This window comes from Gymnoscopelus braueri (assembly GCF_963280865.1).
Source record: "Gymnoscopelus braueri genome assembly, chromosome: 14".
NCBI lineage: Eukaryota > Metazoa > Chordata > Actinopteri > Myctophiformes > Myctophidae > Gymnoscopelus > Gymnoscopelus braueri.
Window position 1 is genome coordinate 30694986 of NC_137619.1, and position 14272 is coordinate 30709257.

Below are 14272 nucleotides of genomic sequence, written 5' to 3' on the forward strand. Positions count from 1 at the left end.
CTTGGTGATTTTAATTTAATTTACCTGTTCAGGCCCTGTATAGCGCTAATAAAATGTGAAGTTACCTCTCATACATTATAGCTTTCTTCTAAGCGTTCTATCCTAATGTATCCTGTGCACATTGCCTGTAAGCTGGTTATGACCGCTGTGACATGCCCATATTCAATATGTTTATGTGAGTTGAGTGTACGTAGTGTACCGATGATAACTGTAATTACTCATACCTGAAATTAAACATTTCGGTGTCTCTCAGCAGTGATTGCAAAACTAAAGCTAGCAATTTAAAATAGTGCTGTGCATATCTACTTGTGACCTCTTTAGTTGTTGTTGGGGTATTTGCTATAGGACATTTTTCATAGAATGTAGAATTTGTCCTCTGTATTGACCCATTCTAACAATTATGAGCAGTGGTTGCCATTAATATTGCACCCAGAGAGTAGTTAAGTGTCTTGCTTGACACAGGCTGGGCGTTAACCAGTGACTTTTCGTTTCCCTGCCGGCCTCTCTACCCACTCAGCTATGGCTGCCTGGCTAATACTGTTTGTATAAGTAGTAGATGATAGAGATGTAATAAAACGAGCATAAATCTAATCTTTCTATTATTTTTTATTTACCTTTTGGTGTTATCAAAAGTTTAAATTCTTCACTTCAACTTCATGAATATAAACAGTTTTCCCGGTTGGACGTAGCGCGTGGAAGGAACATGTTATTCCAACCAGTTCCCTTCCCCTCCATCAGGCTGTCATGGGGGAGGCGGTATAGCGACCAGGATTACTACATGTTTTTCTGAGGGTATTAACTACCCAGAGAGACACGGGGAGAACATGCAAACTCCACACAGAGTAGGCCCTTTTGCCAACCCCACCTAGGGTATAGGCGCTGATGACGCGTAGGAGAAGACACGCCCCAGCGCCCACAGCGTCCCCGGCGGGTGGATTTTAAATGACGGAGATCTCCCTCAATGGCAGTAACAGGCAGGCTCCAAATGAATAGATATCTCATCTCTAGAGCTCATCCAGCACTGGATATGTTTATTAGAATAATGAATAATAATACAAGCTGTCACAGCCAGTGAAATACTTGTATTCCCCTTAAGGCAAACAAAGAAATTGAAGTTGTATTCATTATTTTATTCTGATATTCTATATAGACACCGAGTAGATTGCTATTCTGATGAAACTAATGAGCTTGCAAATAGGAAAGGTTGTTTGGTGCATCAATGACTCCAACATATATTGTGAATGTCTTGACCTTCCCAGGAATCCTACGTTTGGAAAATGTACCAGGAGCGTTGCTGGGAGTTTTTCCCTGTGGGAGACTGTTTCCGTAAGCAGTATGAGGATCAGCTGGGATGAGGGTAATCAGAGGGAGATCTGAGATCGCACGGATGGCGCCATCTTGATCGATGCCCTTGGCCCTCACAAAATCACCTTGGATGCTGTGTGTACACTACACTATACACTACATATACACACACTTACTGTATGTATCTGTTTGGAGATATGTTTTTTAATTCATTCATTTGTATGTATTCAGTTATTTGAATAGGAAAATGTAGGGATAAGGATTTTTTTGTATTTGGATCGTAGTTAATAGGAAACCTTACATAGTTTTGGATGTAGCAATTAATTGACTTTTTGTTGTGTTCTTTTGTGTTGTCTCTACTACAAGTTTTTTCACCAGTTAATATTACCACTTTTATTTTACATTATATCTTCTTCAATCAGTGAAATAAATAGTCAAATAGAAAGATTCAATTGTTTAACTTTTTTTTGGTTATTAGTATAGCAGTGGGTTTGCCTGAATGTCTGTCTACCTCTCAGTGTGGAGTCTTGTTTCCAGACTTAACACATTCACTGCCAGTTTCTAGTTCTGGCAGGTAGCTTCTGCCAGCATTTTTAAGCATTCTGACACATTTTTCAAGAACCACAGAATATTTATCTCCAGTATGATCGATCGATCCCCTGATGGTTGCTAATCACGGAGGAAATCACTGTGCTTATAGGGTCATCGTGACCTCCCGTTCTCTTGTTATACCCTTTTGAAAATAGCAATCGCCAAAAATACATAGTAAAACACAGGAGCCGAGATACAGGATTTTAAAGTAATAAGTTAACCAGGAAGCGAATGGAGCAGTAAATCTTCGGATCACGTTATCTTGGGTTCTGGACGTTTTTCCCCCAAAAAATAACGGTCAATGTTATCCGTTATCCGGTCAATGTTATATTGACATATCCGTCAATGGCGGTGAACGGGTGGATTTAAAATGACGGAGATGTCTGTCAATGGCAGTGAATGTGTTCAAAAGAAAAGAAAAACTGCTCGCACACTGGGCTCCAGTTTTTCGAAAATTGCATTTATTGCACCCGCAAAGTGTCTGATGTAATTTGAGCTATACGCTCTTCACCAGAGACTTGTTTCCTGCCTAGTCCCTCATTCAGTCAAAACATGTGTCTTGGGCCTATTTTATACTTCATCATACGAGCACATCACTTAGTGAAAAGAACTGAGCCTGAAGAAAATCAGTGATGTGACGCAGCCACACGACAGTACAAATTATAGGCTTTACCCTCGCAGCTGTCTTTTCCGCCAGGCTTTCACCTCTTGCTCTGGGCTCTCCAGGCCCCTTCACTTCCTCCTGCCTATAGCATCCTCTCATCCCTATCTTCCCCTCCTCGCCTCTTTCCATTATCAGCTTGTCTCCACTCTGAAGAGTGTTGGCAGCATATCCTCTCCCAGAGGCTGGGTCCAAATATTTGCCGTGGAAATGGATCACTGACTGTGCTTAATGATGTGATGTACCGCTGCCACAGACAGCCCAGACACTCTTTGGGGAGTCTCTAGGCATGTCTCATTGATTACAGGAGCGTGGCGAGTTCCATTAAACTTTTAAAACTCTGCGTGTGCCATAAGTGTGTGTGTACAGACTAGACAAGCAGTGGGAAGACAAGCACCTGAAGTGCCGCCTACAGATATTCTTATTATTATGCAGGCTTGAGCATTAGTCAGGCTTTAGTTTTGGCAGAAAGCAGCGAGTGGCGTGTATTCATGTTGCTTTTTTGTTATGGTTTGTTGATGGAACAGAGCCAGGTGTATTTCCAGGCGTGACATGAGGAGCTCTCGGGGGGCCTTTTTACTGACAAAACGAAGAGGTTGTGGATTATGTGCTTTGTTCAAACCAAAACACCTCAGTTTGTATAACTGGCCAGTATGTACCAACACCTCAGTTTGTATAACTGGCCAGTATGTACCTGGCATGTGAATTTCGATCTGCCAGATATGAGAAAATGGATCGGTGAAACACCACAATGGGTGGTGGTGTTTTTTTCCACTGTCTACCCAATTCCACTGACTATTTCAGAATTTTGAAATTGTCTTACCCATTTAAAGATTTATTTTTGTACCAACTAGTTTCACCCAGAACCATGTGGATTTCATCACCACTTTATTTCACATTGATTTTATCTCACATTTTGTTGGAATGTTTTTTTTCCCCCTTAAAAGATATGAGAACCATTTGGCTCTGAGAACGCACTATAGGCCTATATTTGCATTGAATGGAAGGATATATTGGCTCAAGTGGGTTATATTTGCACTCTTTGGTTCTTTTTAGCACCTTGGCCTAGAATCCATAGCAGTAAAAATGTATCCAAATGGACCCATTTTAATTGTGTGGTTGTGTTATGCTGATGATAACTATGCTACAAATTTGTAAGAAAAAGTTTAAATAAACGTTTGCGTGCCACACCAACAGAGAGGGGGGAATATAAATCAGTTATTTATTTTCCTTGGCTATTTTTAGACACCTTGTTTTTGTACTTCATTCCATGCTAGAATGGTCTGTGAGTGTATAAAATCTCCAACATTTATAAACAGAAAAAAAAGCATTGCAAAACAATCCTCTCATCAAAGACCCACTGCTTTTGGAACTCAATGTGGTTTTAGTGCGCATTAAAATCTGTTAATTCTGAGAGTGTACAGTCTCACATTTAAATTAACGCTGAGGAGTTTTACCATAGATATGCACATAGATACCTCATTGGCCACTGTGCGATGCGTCAATGCAGCCGTCATATTGGTTGGGACAAGCCGTGCCTCCTATTTTTTTCAAGTAGTTGGTTTGTTACAAATGCCAGACATGTAATTCTGTTATGATACAGGATTCTGAATTAAAATGTGGGTTTTCATACTAAAATACTTTATCTTAATAAAGATAGCCTCCAGGTGCTTATACATGAATCGGGCATATTTCTTGCCGTGGAGCTATGGTTACCCCTTACCAATATGGCGGCGACGTTGACGTACAATCCAGTGGCCAAATGTCTGTGGATTGAATTTGAAGTGAAGGCTACATCACCCCAACACCACACGGGCAGCCCAGCTCGTCTGCACGGTATTGTCAAACCACAGATTCATCAGTAGTCCTACGCAGACTCAGCCGCATTGCATTACAAAGAACAGCATGTTCTGCACTGAACCTGGGACACGTGTCTATCTACCTGCAAACCGACCCAAATAAAATACACAGGTTGTTGCTGTAGTGTAGTGGATGAAAGCCACATCCGCTTGGTGGAAAAAGTATCCTTGATTAATGAATGTGCGCTGGTGATCTTAGGTTACCCAAAGTCCTTCTACAGTAGTATACTTATGGTCTTTCCATTCCATGGTTGAGGAATGCTGAGGACACGATGACCCTTCCAGACACTCAGAGTAATATGAAAGTCTGGGTTCGCTTTGGGCTCTGGAGGCCATAATAACTCAGTAGCAGGGTTTCGCACTGCTGGAAACCTGTACTGTAACACCATGCACAGTAATACCATGTGACACAAAGCTGAACTTCTAAGAGACAAGTTGTATGAGAATGAGATTTTATTGAGCGTGATTTGGCGTTAACCCTGTCACATATAAATTATAGATTGATTGATTAATGACAGCTAGAAAAAATAGAACAACCAGGTGCTCACAGGAGATATACAAATTTAACAATAGTTAAAAGTGTCAATGGTGCTCACGGATCAAACGGGATCAAACCACGTGAAAAACAGCAGACGATCACTCGGGAGTAAAAAAGAGGAACAGTCTTTATTTAAATGATATAAATACATATATGTATATGTATATGTATATATATATATATACACATATATCACAGGGAAATTGGCATTCCAGGGAAATTGAAAGAGGAGCGCTCTCTTTTAGGCGCGGGGTTTCGGCGCGGCTGGGGCTTTTCGAGACAGGGTTTTTTACGCGAGGCTCGAGGAGGAGGCGCGAGGCGGGGCTTTGATACGAGGTGGCGCGAGGAGGAGGAGGAGGCGCGAGGCGGGGCTTTGATGCGAGGCCGACCTGGCTTTTGTTGTTCCCCCCCACATAGCAACCAGGAAGCTACGCTAGGGGAACGCTGAACACGCGTTCACACGCACACGTGATAATAGTTATTGTCCATGACGGAGGCGCGCCGACTCAGCAGAGCTTGAGGCCGAGGAGGCGCGCCCTCGCGGCCGAAGGTCTGCTAGTCGAATCAGCGCCGTCCGAGTTGTGAACCGATAGGGGGAGAATAGATCTTTTCATGGGTTACAGTCTATGGTTACTATCCAGTGTCCACGACGACACACATGTGTGCGTGTGCATGTGTGCGCATGCACACACGCACACGCGTGCGCACACATGCGTGTGGCTTGCATTCATTGCCCTCTAGCGTTGGTTATACAGAATTGCCTGGGCCCTGGAATGCCAATTTCCCTGTAACATATATATATATACTGTATATATATATATATATATATATATATATATATATATATATATAAATAAATGTTATGCCCGGATCGTCTGCTTGGATGAATGCAGTCCAGGGCATATTTAGGGTAGTAGCCACCCCCTGCTGGAGATGGGGCCTTGATGCTGGTGTGGTGATGGAGGGGTGGAGGTGGAGCGAGATAAAACTGGGTTAAAAATGTTTTATAACAGAACAAGGAGGCATCAGGAGACATCATACAGTAAGCTCTTAGAGAGCAGGGAGGTTTAGGTGACTGGTACTCCACATCTGATTTGACTTTAGAGCTTCATTTGTTAGGCTACTGTCAAAAGCAGGACAAAAAAAAAGCAATTGAATATTGGTTGTTTGAAAACATGAATGTTGCCAGTTGAACTATCAATAAGGTGGTCATCGAGAGGAACATGTGGCTTCGTCTATCGTCAGAATGCAGTTGGCTGCCGTTGTGGTGTCTATGGGGCAGGGGCCAGTACATGTGGTCTGCCTGATTACTGCACATAATTGAGTGTGGACATAAGACCGTCAGAGCTTGGTCAGCTGCAATCTGACCCCATTGCCTAATGAGTAAAACACACCAAGAAAGGAATGGAACAGGTTGTTCAGACCAACATATACAGGGAAATCCTCTGTGTTATTATAATTCAAAGTGTCCACTTTAACACTGAGGATGTTACTGTGTATATTTGTAGAACCGTAAAGAGATGATCTGTAGCCTGTTTACAGATGAGCATTTATGAATTATTTACAAGATGCTGAATGGTTGTTCATTTTGTTTCACAAAGAGAAATGTAAGAGGTCCTGAAGTTTGAATGCGGAGGGAGGACATCGGATTGATTTTAAAATGATTTTAATAGTTTATAAAGCTCTAAATGGTCTGGCACCTTCCTACCTCTATGACTGCCTAGAGAGATATGTTCCAAACCGGCCCCTCAGGTCTTCAAGTGCTGACCTGCTCGAGGTGCCTACAATGACATATAAAAAATACGGTGAAGCAGCATTCTGCTTTTACAGACCGACAGTGTGGAATAAACTCCCATTACACCTAAGACAGGCAGCCTCTGTCGATAGCTTTAAAGCACAGCTCAAGACCTATTTCTTCACTCTTGCTTTTAGCTGATTCTTTGGTTGATTTTTAAGTCCTCACTGTATTGCCTATTTTAATGTTTTATGCTTTTGCTTTTATTTTATTTTATTTTTGTTTGCTTTATTGTTAAATTGGTTGTAACTGTAATTGTATTCTTGCTCTGTAAAGCACTTTGAGCTGCATTTCATTTCATGAAAGGTGTAATCTCTCAAGAACAGATTCTGCTCTGCGTTGGAATCTGTCGGGGAGGTTCGTCTTAACATGTACGCAGTAGCCTACAAGTGGGCGTGCCTTCAGATCAGGAAGCAGGCCGCGCTTTACCCAATCAAATGTAGTGGGCGGGATTCACGTGTCCGTCGATCCTTCCCCACTCGAAACAAGCCGAAACTAATTTAACAATAGCGTCCGCGGAGCAGACAAAACCACGGAAAGATATTCAAATTTTAACTTGCTCTTTCATCATAGAAACAAGTGGGCTTATAACCAAAACGATCCATGTTCTCTGGGAGAAGTGGTGTTAGTGTTCCGTGTAGAAATATTGTTAGTGGGAATGAATACATAGTCGCACCACCAGAAGTGGAGCGGTGAAGGCAGACCAAAACCCCGGTTTCCTTGCGCACGGGTGCTACGTTTTCTTCCGCCCAGAGCCAACTGACATAGTAACAAACAGCAGAGGTCGCTGTTTTTCCTTTTCAGTTGGTTCTGGGTTCCCAGATTGTGAAAGGTGCTATACAAATAAAGTTTATTATTATTATTATTATCATTTGATTGCTTTGTGTCGCTCAACTCAATAGAAACATCCAGTATGTCAGTGACACAGGAATCATATAGACCAATGTGGCACAGGCAAATTGAACTAATAGAGCTTGCCTTAATGACTCGGCTTCAGATGTAAAATCAATAAAATATAGATCCATCAGCCATGGCCCTTGGCTTTGCATTATAAAAAAGACTTTCCCATAATGTATGTGCCAACTATCAGGAATAAAAAATGAAGGAATTATGCAGATGGCTTCAGATGCTGTATTGATACTGTATTGACGGCTGGATGTGAATGGAGGGCGAGCTAAAGTGATTATGGAAGTTGGGATGTGCGGTTTGTTACGCTGAACATTGTATCCGTATTGTCTGGGAGATATTGCTTCACCACCCAAATATATCATATGAAAATGTAACTGGAGTTGTAAATCAATAAAGGATGACAAGCTTTAACAAAGCGGGAGTGTGAGTGAGTACGACTGTATGTTCGCTGGTATCTTGGGCCGAAGGTGTCCTGAATAAAAGATGAGCGTTGCCTCCTATCTCCATTATCTACGCAGTCTGATTTCTGTTGGGGAAACCGTTGCAGGTCTTTTAACTATACTCGCTTGGCACATAATGCAGAATCCAATCTCAAAGTCAGTGTGTAGTAGGAGTCTGTGTAGCTGAATTAAAATGCTGTAGAGGTCATTTATTGACTTAACTTCATCTTACCACTTGGTATTGTTGCTATAGTCCTATCTTGCTTGGAAGTTGTTGACTTCTTGCGGATGAATTAGTTTGTTCAAAGTTATTTCTAATGTGGAGTGTATAGGTAACTGTAATTTAGTGTGAAAAGAGGCACAGTGAGTTGTTCTCAATTTCCCCCTCTCTCCCTGTGTGTAAGCATGTGTTTACAATGTTGTGTCTATGTACAATCATCCTCTTCCAGTTAATGCTTTATGGTGTACTACTGCTGTTTGGCCATGCACTCCAGAAATGTCTTTAAAAAATACTCCCTCCTGAATTTCACTTGCCTGTCTGGACAAACAAAACAAAAACTGTAGCTTTCCTTCCAGGGATGTAATGTCAGAGTTCTTCTCATGCTATCCATTGGCAATTAATGAAGCACTGCAGACCATGCTCCCAACATTCCAGGCTACAGAACACGCTCGTTGAACAGAAGCCTTCTACCCACTGCCGCCTGTATGGAATAGCTTTCCAGAGCATGTTATTGTATCCATCACAGACAATGGTCTTCTGAGAGCATAGATACCTCATGACCACTCCACTCATTGGCTGTTGAGGTGCAGTGAACTAGGGCTGCAACTATTGATTATTTACTTAGCGATTAATCTATTGATTGCTTTTTTTGATTAATCGAAATAAAAATAAACGAGAAGTGGCTTTTTTAGATTCATATTTTTATTTTATGTTTTGTATATCAACAAAATGACACAATATTTGAATTCATTTTTATAATCGATTCAATCAATTTGTCTGATTAACCACTTGAGCCCTATTTTATACTTTGTTGTGCAGTGTCGTGCAATGTGACACCTTGTAAGCTTATAGATCGGCTATTTTGGGTATTTTGGAAAAGAATATATCATTAATATTGATACTTTTTCATGATCAATGAAGTCAATTAGTTTGATTAACCCCTACAGTTAACCATAGATTTCCCAACTGGATATAACTGTATTATTTGACCACAATTGCAACCAATAACAAAACGACAAACATTTATTTATTTTTTGGGATGTATTTTTGGGCTTTTATGCCTTTATTTGACAGGACAGTAGGCTGACAGGAAATGGGGAGAGAGAAGGGGAGTGACATGCAGCAAAGGTCGTCGGAGTCGGGAGGCACCTACTGTAGGCTACATTGTGCCTACAGTAAGTGCCTGGACCGCTACGCCAGCGGTCCAGGCCTATTGCAAAGTTTTGATGCTAGTTCTATTGGGAAGTAAAGGCCCATGAACCAATTTTTTGTTTAAAATACATGGCTAGCATTTCATTCTGATAACACATAAATTCAAACATCATCCTCTATAGATGTTCAGTTTAGCATAGAAAGTGGCCATTGTCATGGCTATGGTCCCTTGAGGGATTTACATTATTTATGCAATCAAATGCTTCCAGACCACATGTAAGGAATGTTCGGAAGGCAAAAGGAAAAGACATGCATTCACAATGCATTTTGGTAAGTGGTAATGGTCTGCACAGGGCCGGTGCGTCCATACAGGCGACCTAGGCGACCGCATAGAGCGGCAGTTTGGAGAGGCGGCAGAAAGTGTTGGCAAAAAACATATTGTTGAACAGTTAATGCAAGTAAAACCAGTCAGTACCAAATAAACCACCATCAGTGCTGCAGTTTTGAGGAAAGAAGGTGAGAAATGCATGCTATCTTTTGCTATACGCAGCTGTTGATATCGTCCGCCCCCGGACGGGGCAGACCGGGGTAGCTTGCCTAGAGCGGCAGTTGGGTCTGCACCGGCCCTGGGTCTGCATTTACGTGGCAACCTTTTCCGAAGCGCTTGACATTGGACTTGTACTGTATGTGTAACGTTCACCCATACATTCACAGTCATACAAAGCAGAAGGCACCAGCCTGCTTGCTGAGAGCAGTTAGGTGTTCGGTTTCTTGCTCAAGGACACTTACATTTAATTAAATGTTCTTTTCTTTTCTCCCAATTTAGTCATTATGCCAATTTATTCCTCCTATAGGGCAAGAATTTCATGGAGGCGATGAAGGCCATGGCTGCTGTGCCCCCTCTGTTTATGCCCTGAGCCCATAGTGGCCTTGATGCCCTAAGGCTGATTTAACCATTTTCTCATCTGCCTCTTTACCGACAATAATGTCATTTGGTGTCTAATATTATGGTTCTTAGACACCAGTGTCATTGGTTGAGTTTCTGAATTTCTATTGGGCAACATCAAGTGAAATAAATACAAAATACCTTGAGGTTTGAGCTGACAGCAGGGGTCATTGCCATGCTGGCTTGTGGTGGACATTTTTGTCAAAATTACATTTTCGCCATGGACATACAAATGAGCAGACAATTATATTACCAGAAACACATAAAGAGATTTAGCCTTACTACCTTTACAGGTCTGTAACTCTGAGAGTGCACAAATGGAACCAAATGATTTGGTTCTATTTGTGCACTCTCAGAGTTATGGGGTTGTTGGAAAAAAAAAGTTAAGAGAACCACTGTCCTAGTGAACTCCTAATGTGCCATAGTGTCATTGTAACACGCGATGCGACGCGTTGTGAGCTTGTAGATCGGCTATTTTCAAATAAAATCTTGCAGGGAAATTATAATAAGCAGATCTGGCAACCTTGACCTTCAGGATGCTCACTGACGTCATATAAGCTAGGTTTGTTTCCCTTCCACCATCCCTGTTTTGTTCTCCCACAATGGTCAGCTGAAGCAATTAGACTGTGCCTTCACTGGACAAGGCTCACACGTCCCAGGAATGGGTGGACCAAAGGAAAAGTTCCCAGCTCTATTATTTATTGCCAGACCCAGGGGCTCGGCCTACAGGAGGCTTTGTCGGTCGGTCGGTCGGTCTGTCCCTCTTTTCCTACCCAGCCATTCAGATTTCAACCACTAGTTTCTTCTTGCTTAGACTGTAAAACCAACTACTTGTGGGTTGTTTTGATCCTTATTCCTCTGAAGAGAGTTAGTTGATGGATTTCAACTAACCGGGGAGTTCCGATGCCTTTTATATCGTTGGTGTCATTACGGTGATGTCAGTCATCCATATATGGAGCGGGCGATGTCAGTTATGCCCAAAGATGGGTCTATGATGTCAGTCCTGGACGTTTCGGTGAGCCTACAGGAGGCTTTGTCGGTCGGTCTGTCGGTCGGTTGGTCTGTCCCTCTTTTCCTACCCAGCCATTCAGATTTCAACCACTAAGGGTCTGGCAGAACCAGGTCTCCTGGTTTCCCTAGTTTAGGAATATATTGTTTTACAATACCCACATTTTCCACAGATTTTGCTGCTTTTTTATTATTTTTTTAGGAATATATATTTGTTTACAATACCCACATTTAGGGTCCCCCCCATGATATCTGTTCTTGGGGTTGTTTTTTTTTTTTGTGAAATTTCGTGTTGAAATATTAACACATTCTGAGCCAGAGTTGTATTAAAAAAGTGACGTTGAGTGCCAGAGATCTCACCGTTTGTAACGCTACGCTGTTTACAGCTTGTACACGACGAGCACCCGATTGTAAACAACTAGAAGTTCTGCCCGCAACGCGGGCAGAACTTCTAGTACCCCCCCCCCAACCCCCCCAAAGAAAATATCGTTTGGGGGTACAAAATCATGGGATAAAAAATAAAAAAAACTCCAGGCCGTGACCTACAGACACGGCGAAGGAAAACTGTAAAGCCACAGCCACGCATGCAAGATGTTGCACATGAACTCTGCAGCCGCACTGAGGCGCTCCAACACAAACACTCTGACATTAAGCTTCACACAACAAAAATCAGCAGCACACACAACATTCACCACAATGACAAACAAATTACGTCCGCGCAAAAATAAGCGAGGGCTCCCTCTCTCTCCCCCTCTCTCCCTGTGTGCGCGCATGGCTGTCCCCCCCGCCCCATCACACACACACACACACACACACACACACACACACACACACGTGCGTGGTGTCACTCTCTCCCCGTTTTTTTTTGCACTACAAAGCCTTGACTACAGCACAACGTGTGTGTGTGTGTGTGTGTGTGTGTGTGTGTGTGTGTGTGTGTGCGCCAACATACGCTGGTGGGTGAGTACGCACCGTTTTTCGCCTTCAGCCAATTGCAGTGCATTTTTGCCACCTCCGCGACTAATGTGACGCAACGGGACTTTTGAGATGGCCATGCCCAAAATAGGTTGCCTTATTCGGATACATGCGTGTGACTGGCCGTCCCTGCCGGTTCTCTGAATTTTTATTTTTAAATAGGCTCTGTCATGATTAATTGACCACACATATGAAGTGAAACAACTAAATTCTATCCAAACGATATCTTATAAGTAAATTCCGTGCCTCAAAGAAGAAGTTTGAGAGCTTGTTGAAGTTGAAAAGTGCGGAGAAAGCTGGCCACAGAAACAATGGAGAGAAACAATGGCTGCCGTTCGTGTTTGCGCGACGACGCTGATAGGCTCGGAGAGTGAGGTTGGGTTGCCATGTCCAGGTGTTGTAAGCGTGAAGTGAGTGTAAATTGGTTAGAGAAAGTGCGTCGACGCATGCGCAGTGCGCAGCGCGCAGCTTTGTGTTTTTTCATGAAGCTGGTTGCTTGTTGCTCGCGCACGATCTGGCAACAGCGGTGCATACGCATGCGCAGTGCGCAGTTTTTTTTTTTTTTGTTCTTCGTTCCCTGGTACAGCAAGTTTGCGAATTGTAATATAGATATATGCGTGCACGATGGTGGATGGTCCTGGCTAACGCCTGGAACAATAACATCTCTCACGCGAGTCACCATGGCGGAGTGATCGCGCAACGAAAATGAGTGTTTTTCCCCACTGTAAAAAGTTAAGGAAATATGGACGTTTTTTGCAAGGAGAGCGGACGGGAGCCATTTTCTTTTTTGGCACGGTGATCCATCTGTCCCTTCCCTCTCAGAGTCACCGTGGGTGATTCCAGAGCTGCGCTAGCCCCCCCCTTGTGGAAAAAAACAAAAATATTGATTTTACATAGATTCCCGGTTTTGGCACTCAACGTCACTTTTTGCAAAACCGTAGATTTGCGGTTTTGGCACCAATTTGTTAAAGAGGATTACCTCAATTTGCCATGTATTGTTGTAATATCTTTTATGGAATTTATTATATCGGGTAAAATGAACCCAACGTTAGTGATGGTGTGACTGTTTTCATCGTTAGTGTTCTAGGGTATGATGATGATGTGTCTATGACATTTTTTCCAGAAGTAATGTTGTTATACGGCCATTTAGTGCTGAGCATGTAACTCGCCTGTCAGACCTGTTGTCTTTTTTGAGTGGTGCCAACCACTCCTACGCTTGACTTTGTCCTGGTGTCCGTCTGTGTGTCCGTGTGTCCGTGTGTCCGTGTGTCCGTATGAGCACGGCCTCTCTGTATGTTTGAGCACAGCCTCAACAGCTGCGGCTGATTGCAACACAAAGATGCAACCATACAGGTACAGGTACATAACAGTACAGTACAGACCGTACAGTACAGTACAGTACAGTACCGTACAGTACAGTACAGTACAGTACAGTACAGTACAGTACAGTACAGTACAGTACAGTACAGTACAGTACAGGTACAGTCAACAGCTGCGGCTGATTGCAACACAAAGATGCAACCATACAGGTACAGGTACAGTACAGTACAGTACAGTACAGACCGTACAGTACAGCACAGTACAGTACAGACCGTACAGTACAGTACAGTACCGTACAGTACAGTACGGTACAGGTACAGTACAGTACAGACCGTACAGTACAGCACAGGTACAGTACAGTACAGCTACAGTACGCACAGTACGTACAGTACCGTACAGTACAGTACAGTACAGTACAGTACAGTACAGTACAGTACAGTACGTACAGACCGTACAGTACAGTACAGTACAGTACAGTACAGTACAGTACAGGTACAGGTAGAGGTACAGTAAGTACAGTACAGACCGCACAGTACAGTACAGTACAGTACAG

The 14272-nt window shown here is 42.8% G+C and overlaps 1 protein-coding gene across 1 annotated transcript in view; it reads left to right on the forward strand.

Annotated features, from left to right (window-relative positions):
• Positions 1 to 1355, forward strand: part of LOC308100590 (ryanodine receptor 2-like) — a gene marked incomplete at its 3' end in the record, with an annotated part of 113856 nt that extends 112501 nt beyond the window's left edge. The window contains exon 103 of the mRNA XM_080449658.1: positions 1260 to 1355. Coding sequence (XP_080305784.1) covers positions 1260 to 1355 — 96 coding nt within the window. The remainder of the gene's footprint in view (positions 1 to 1259) is intronic.
• Between the last annotated feature and the right edge of the window lie 12917 nt (positions 1356 to 14272).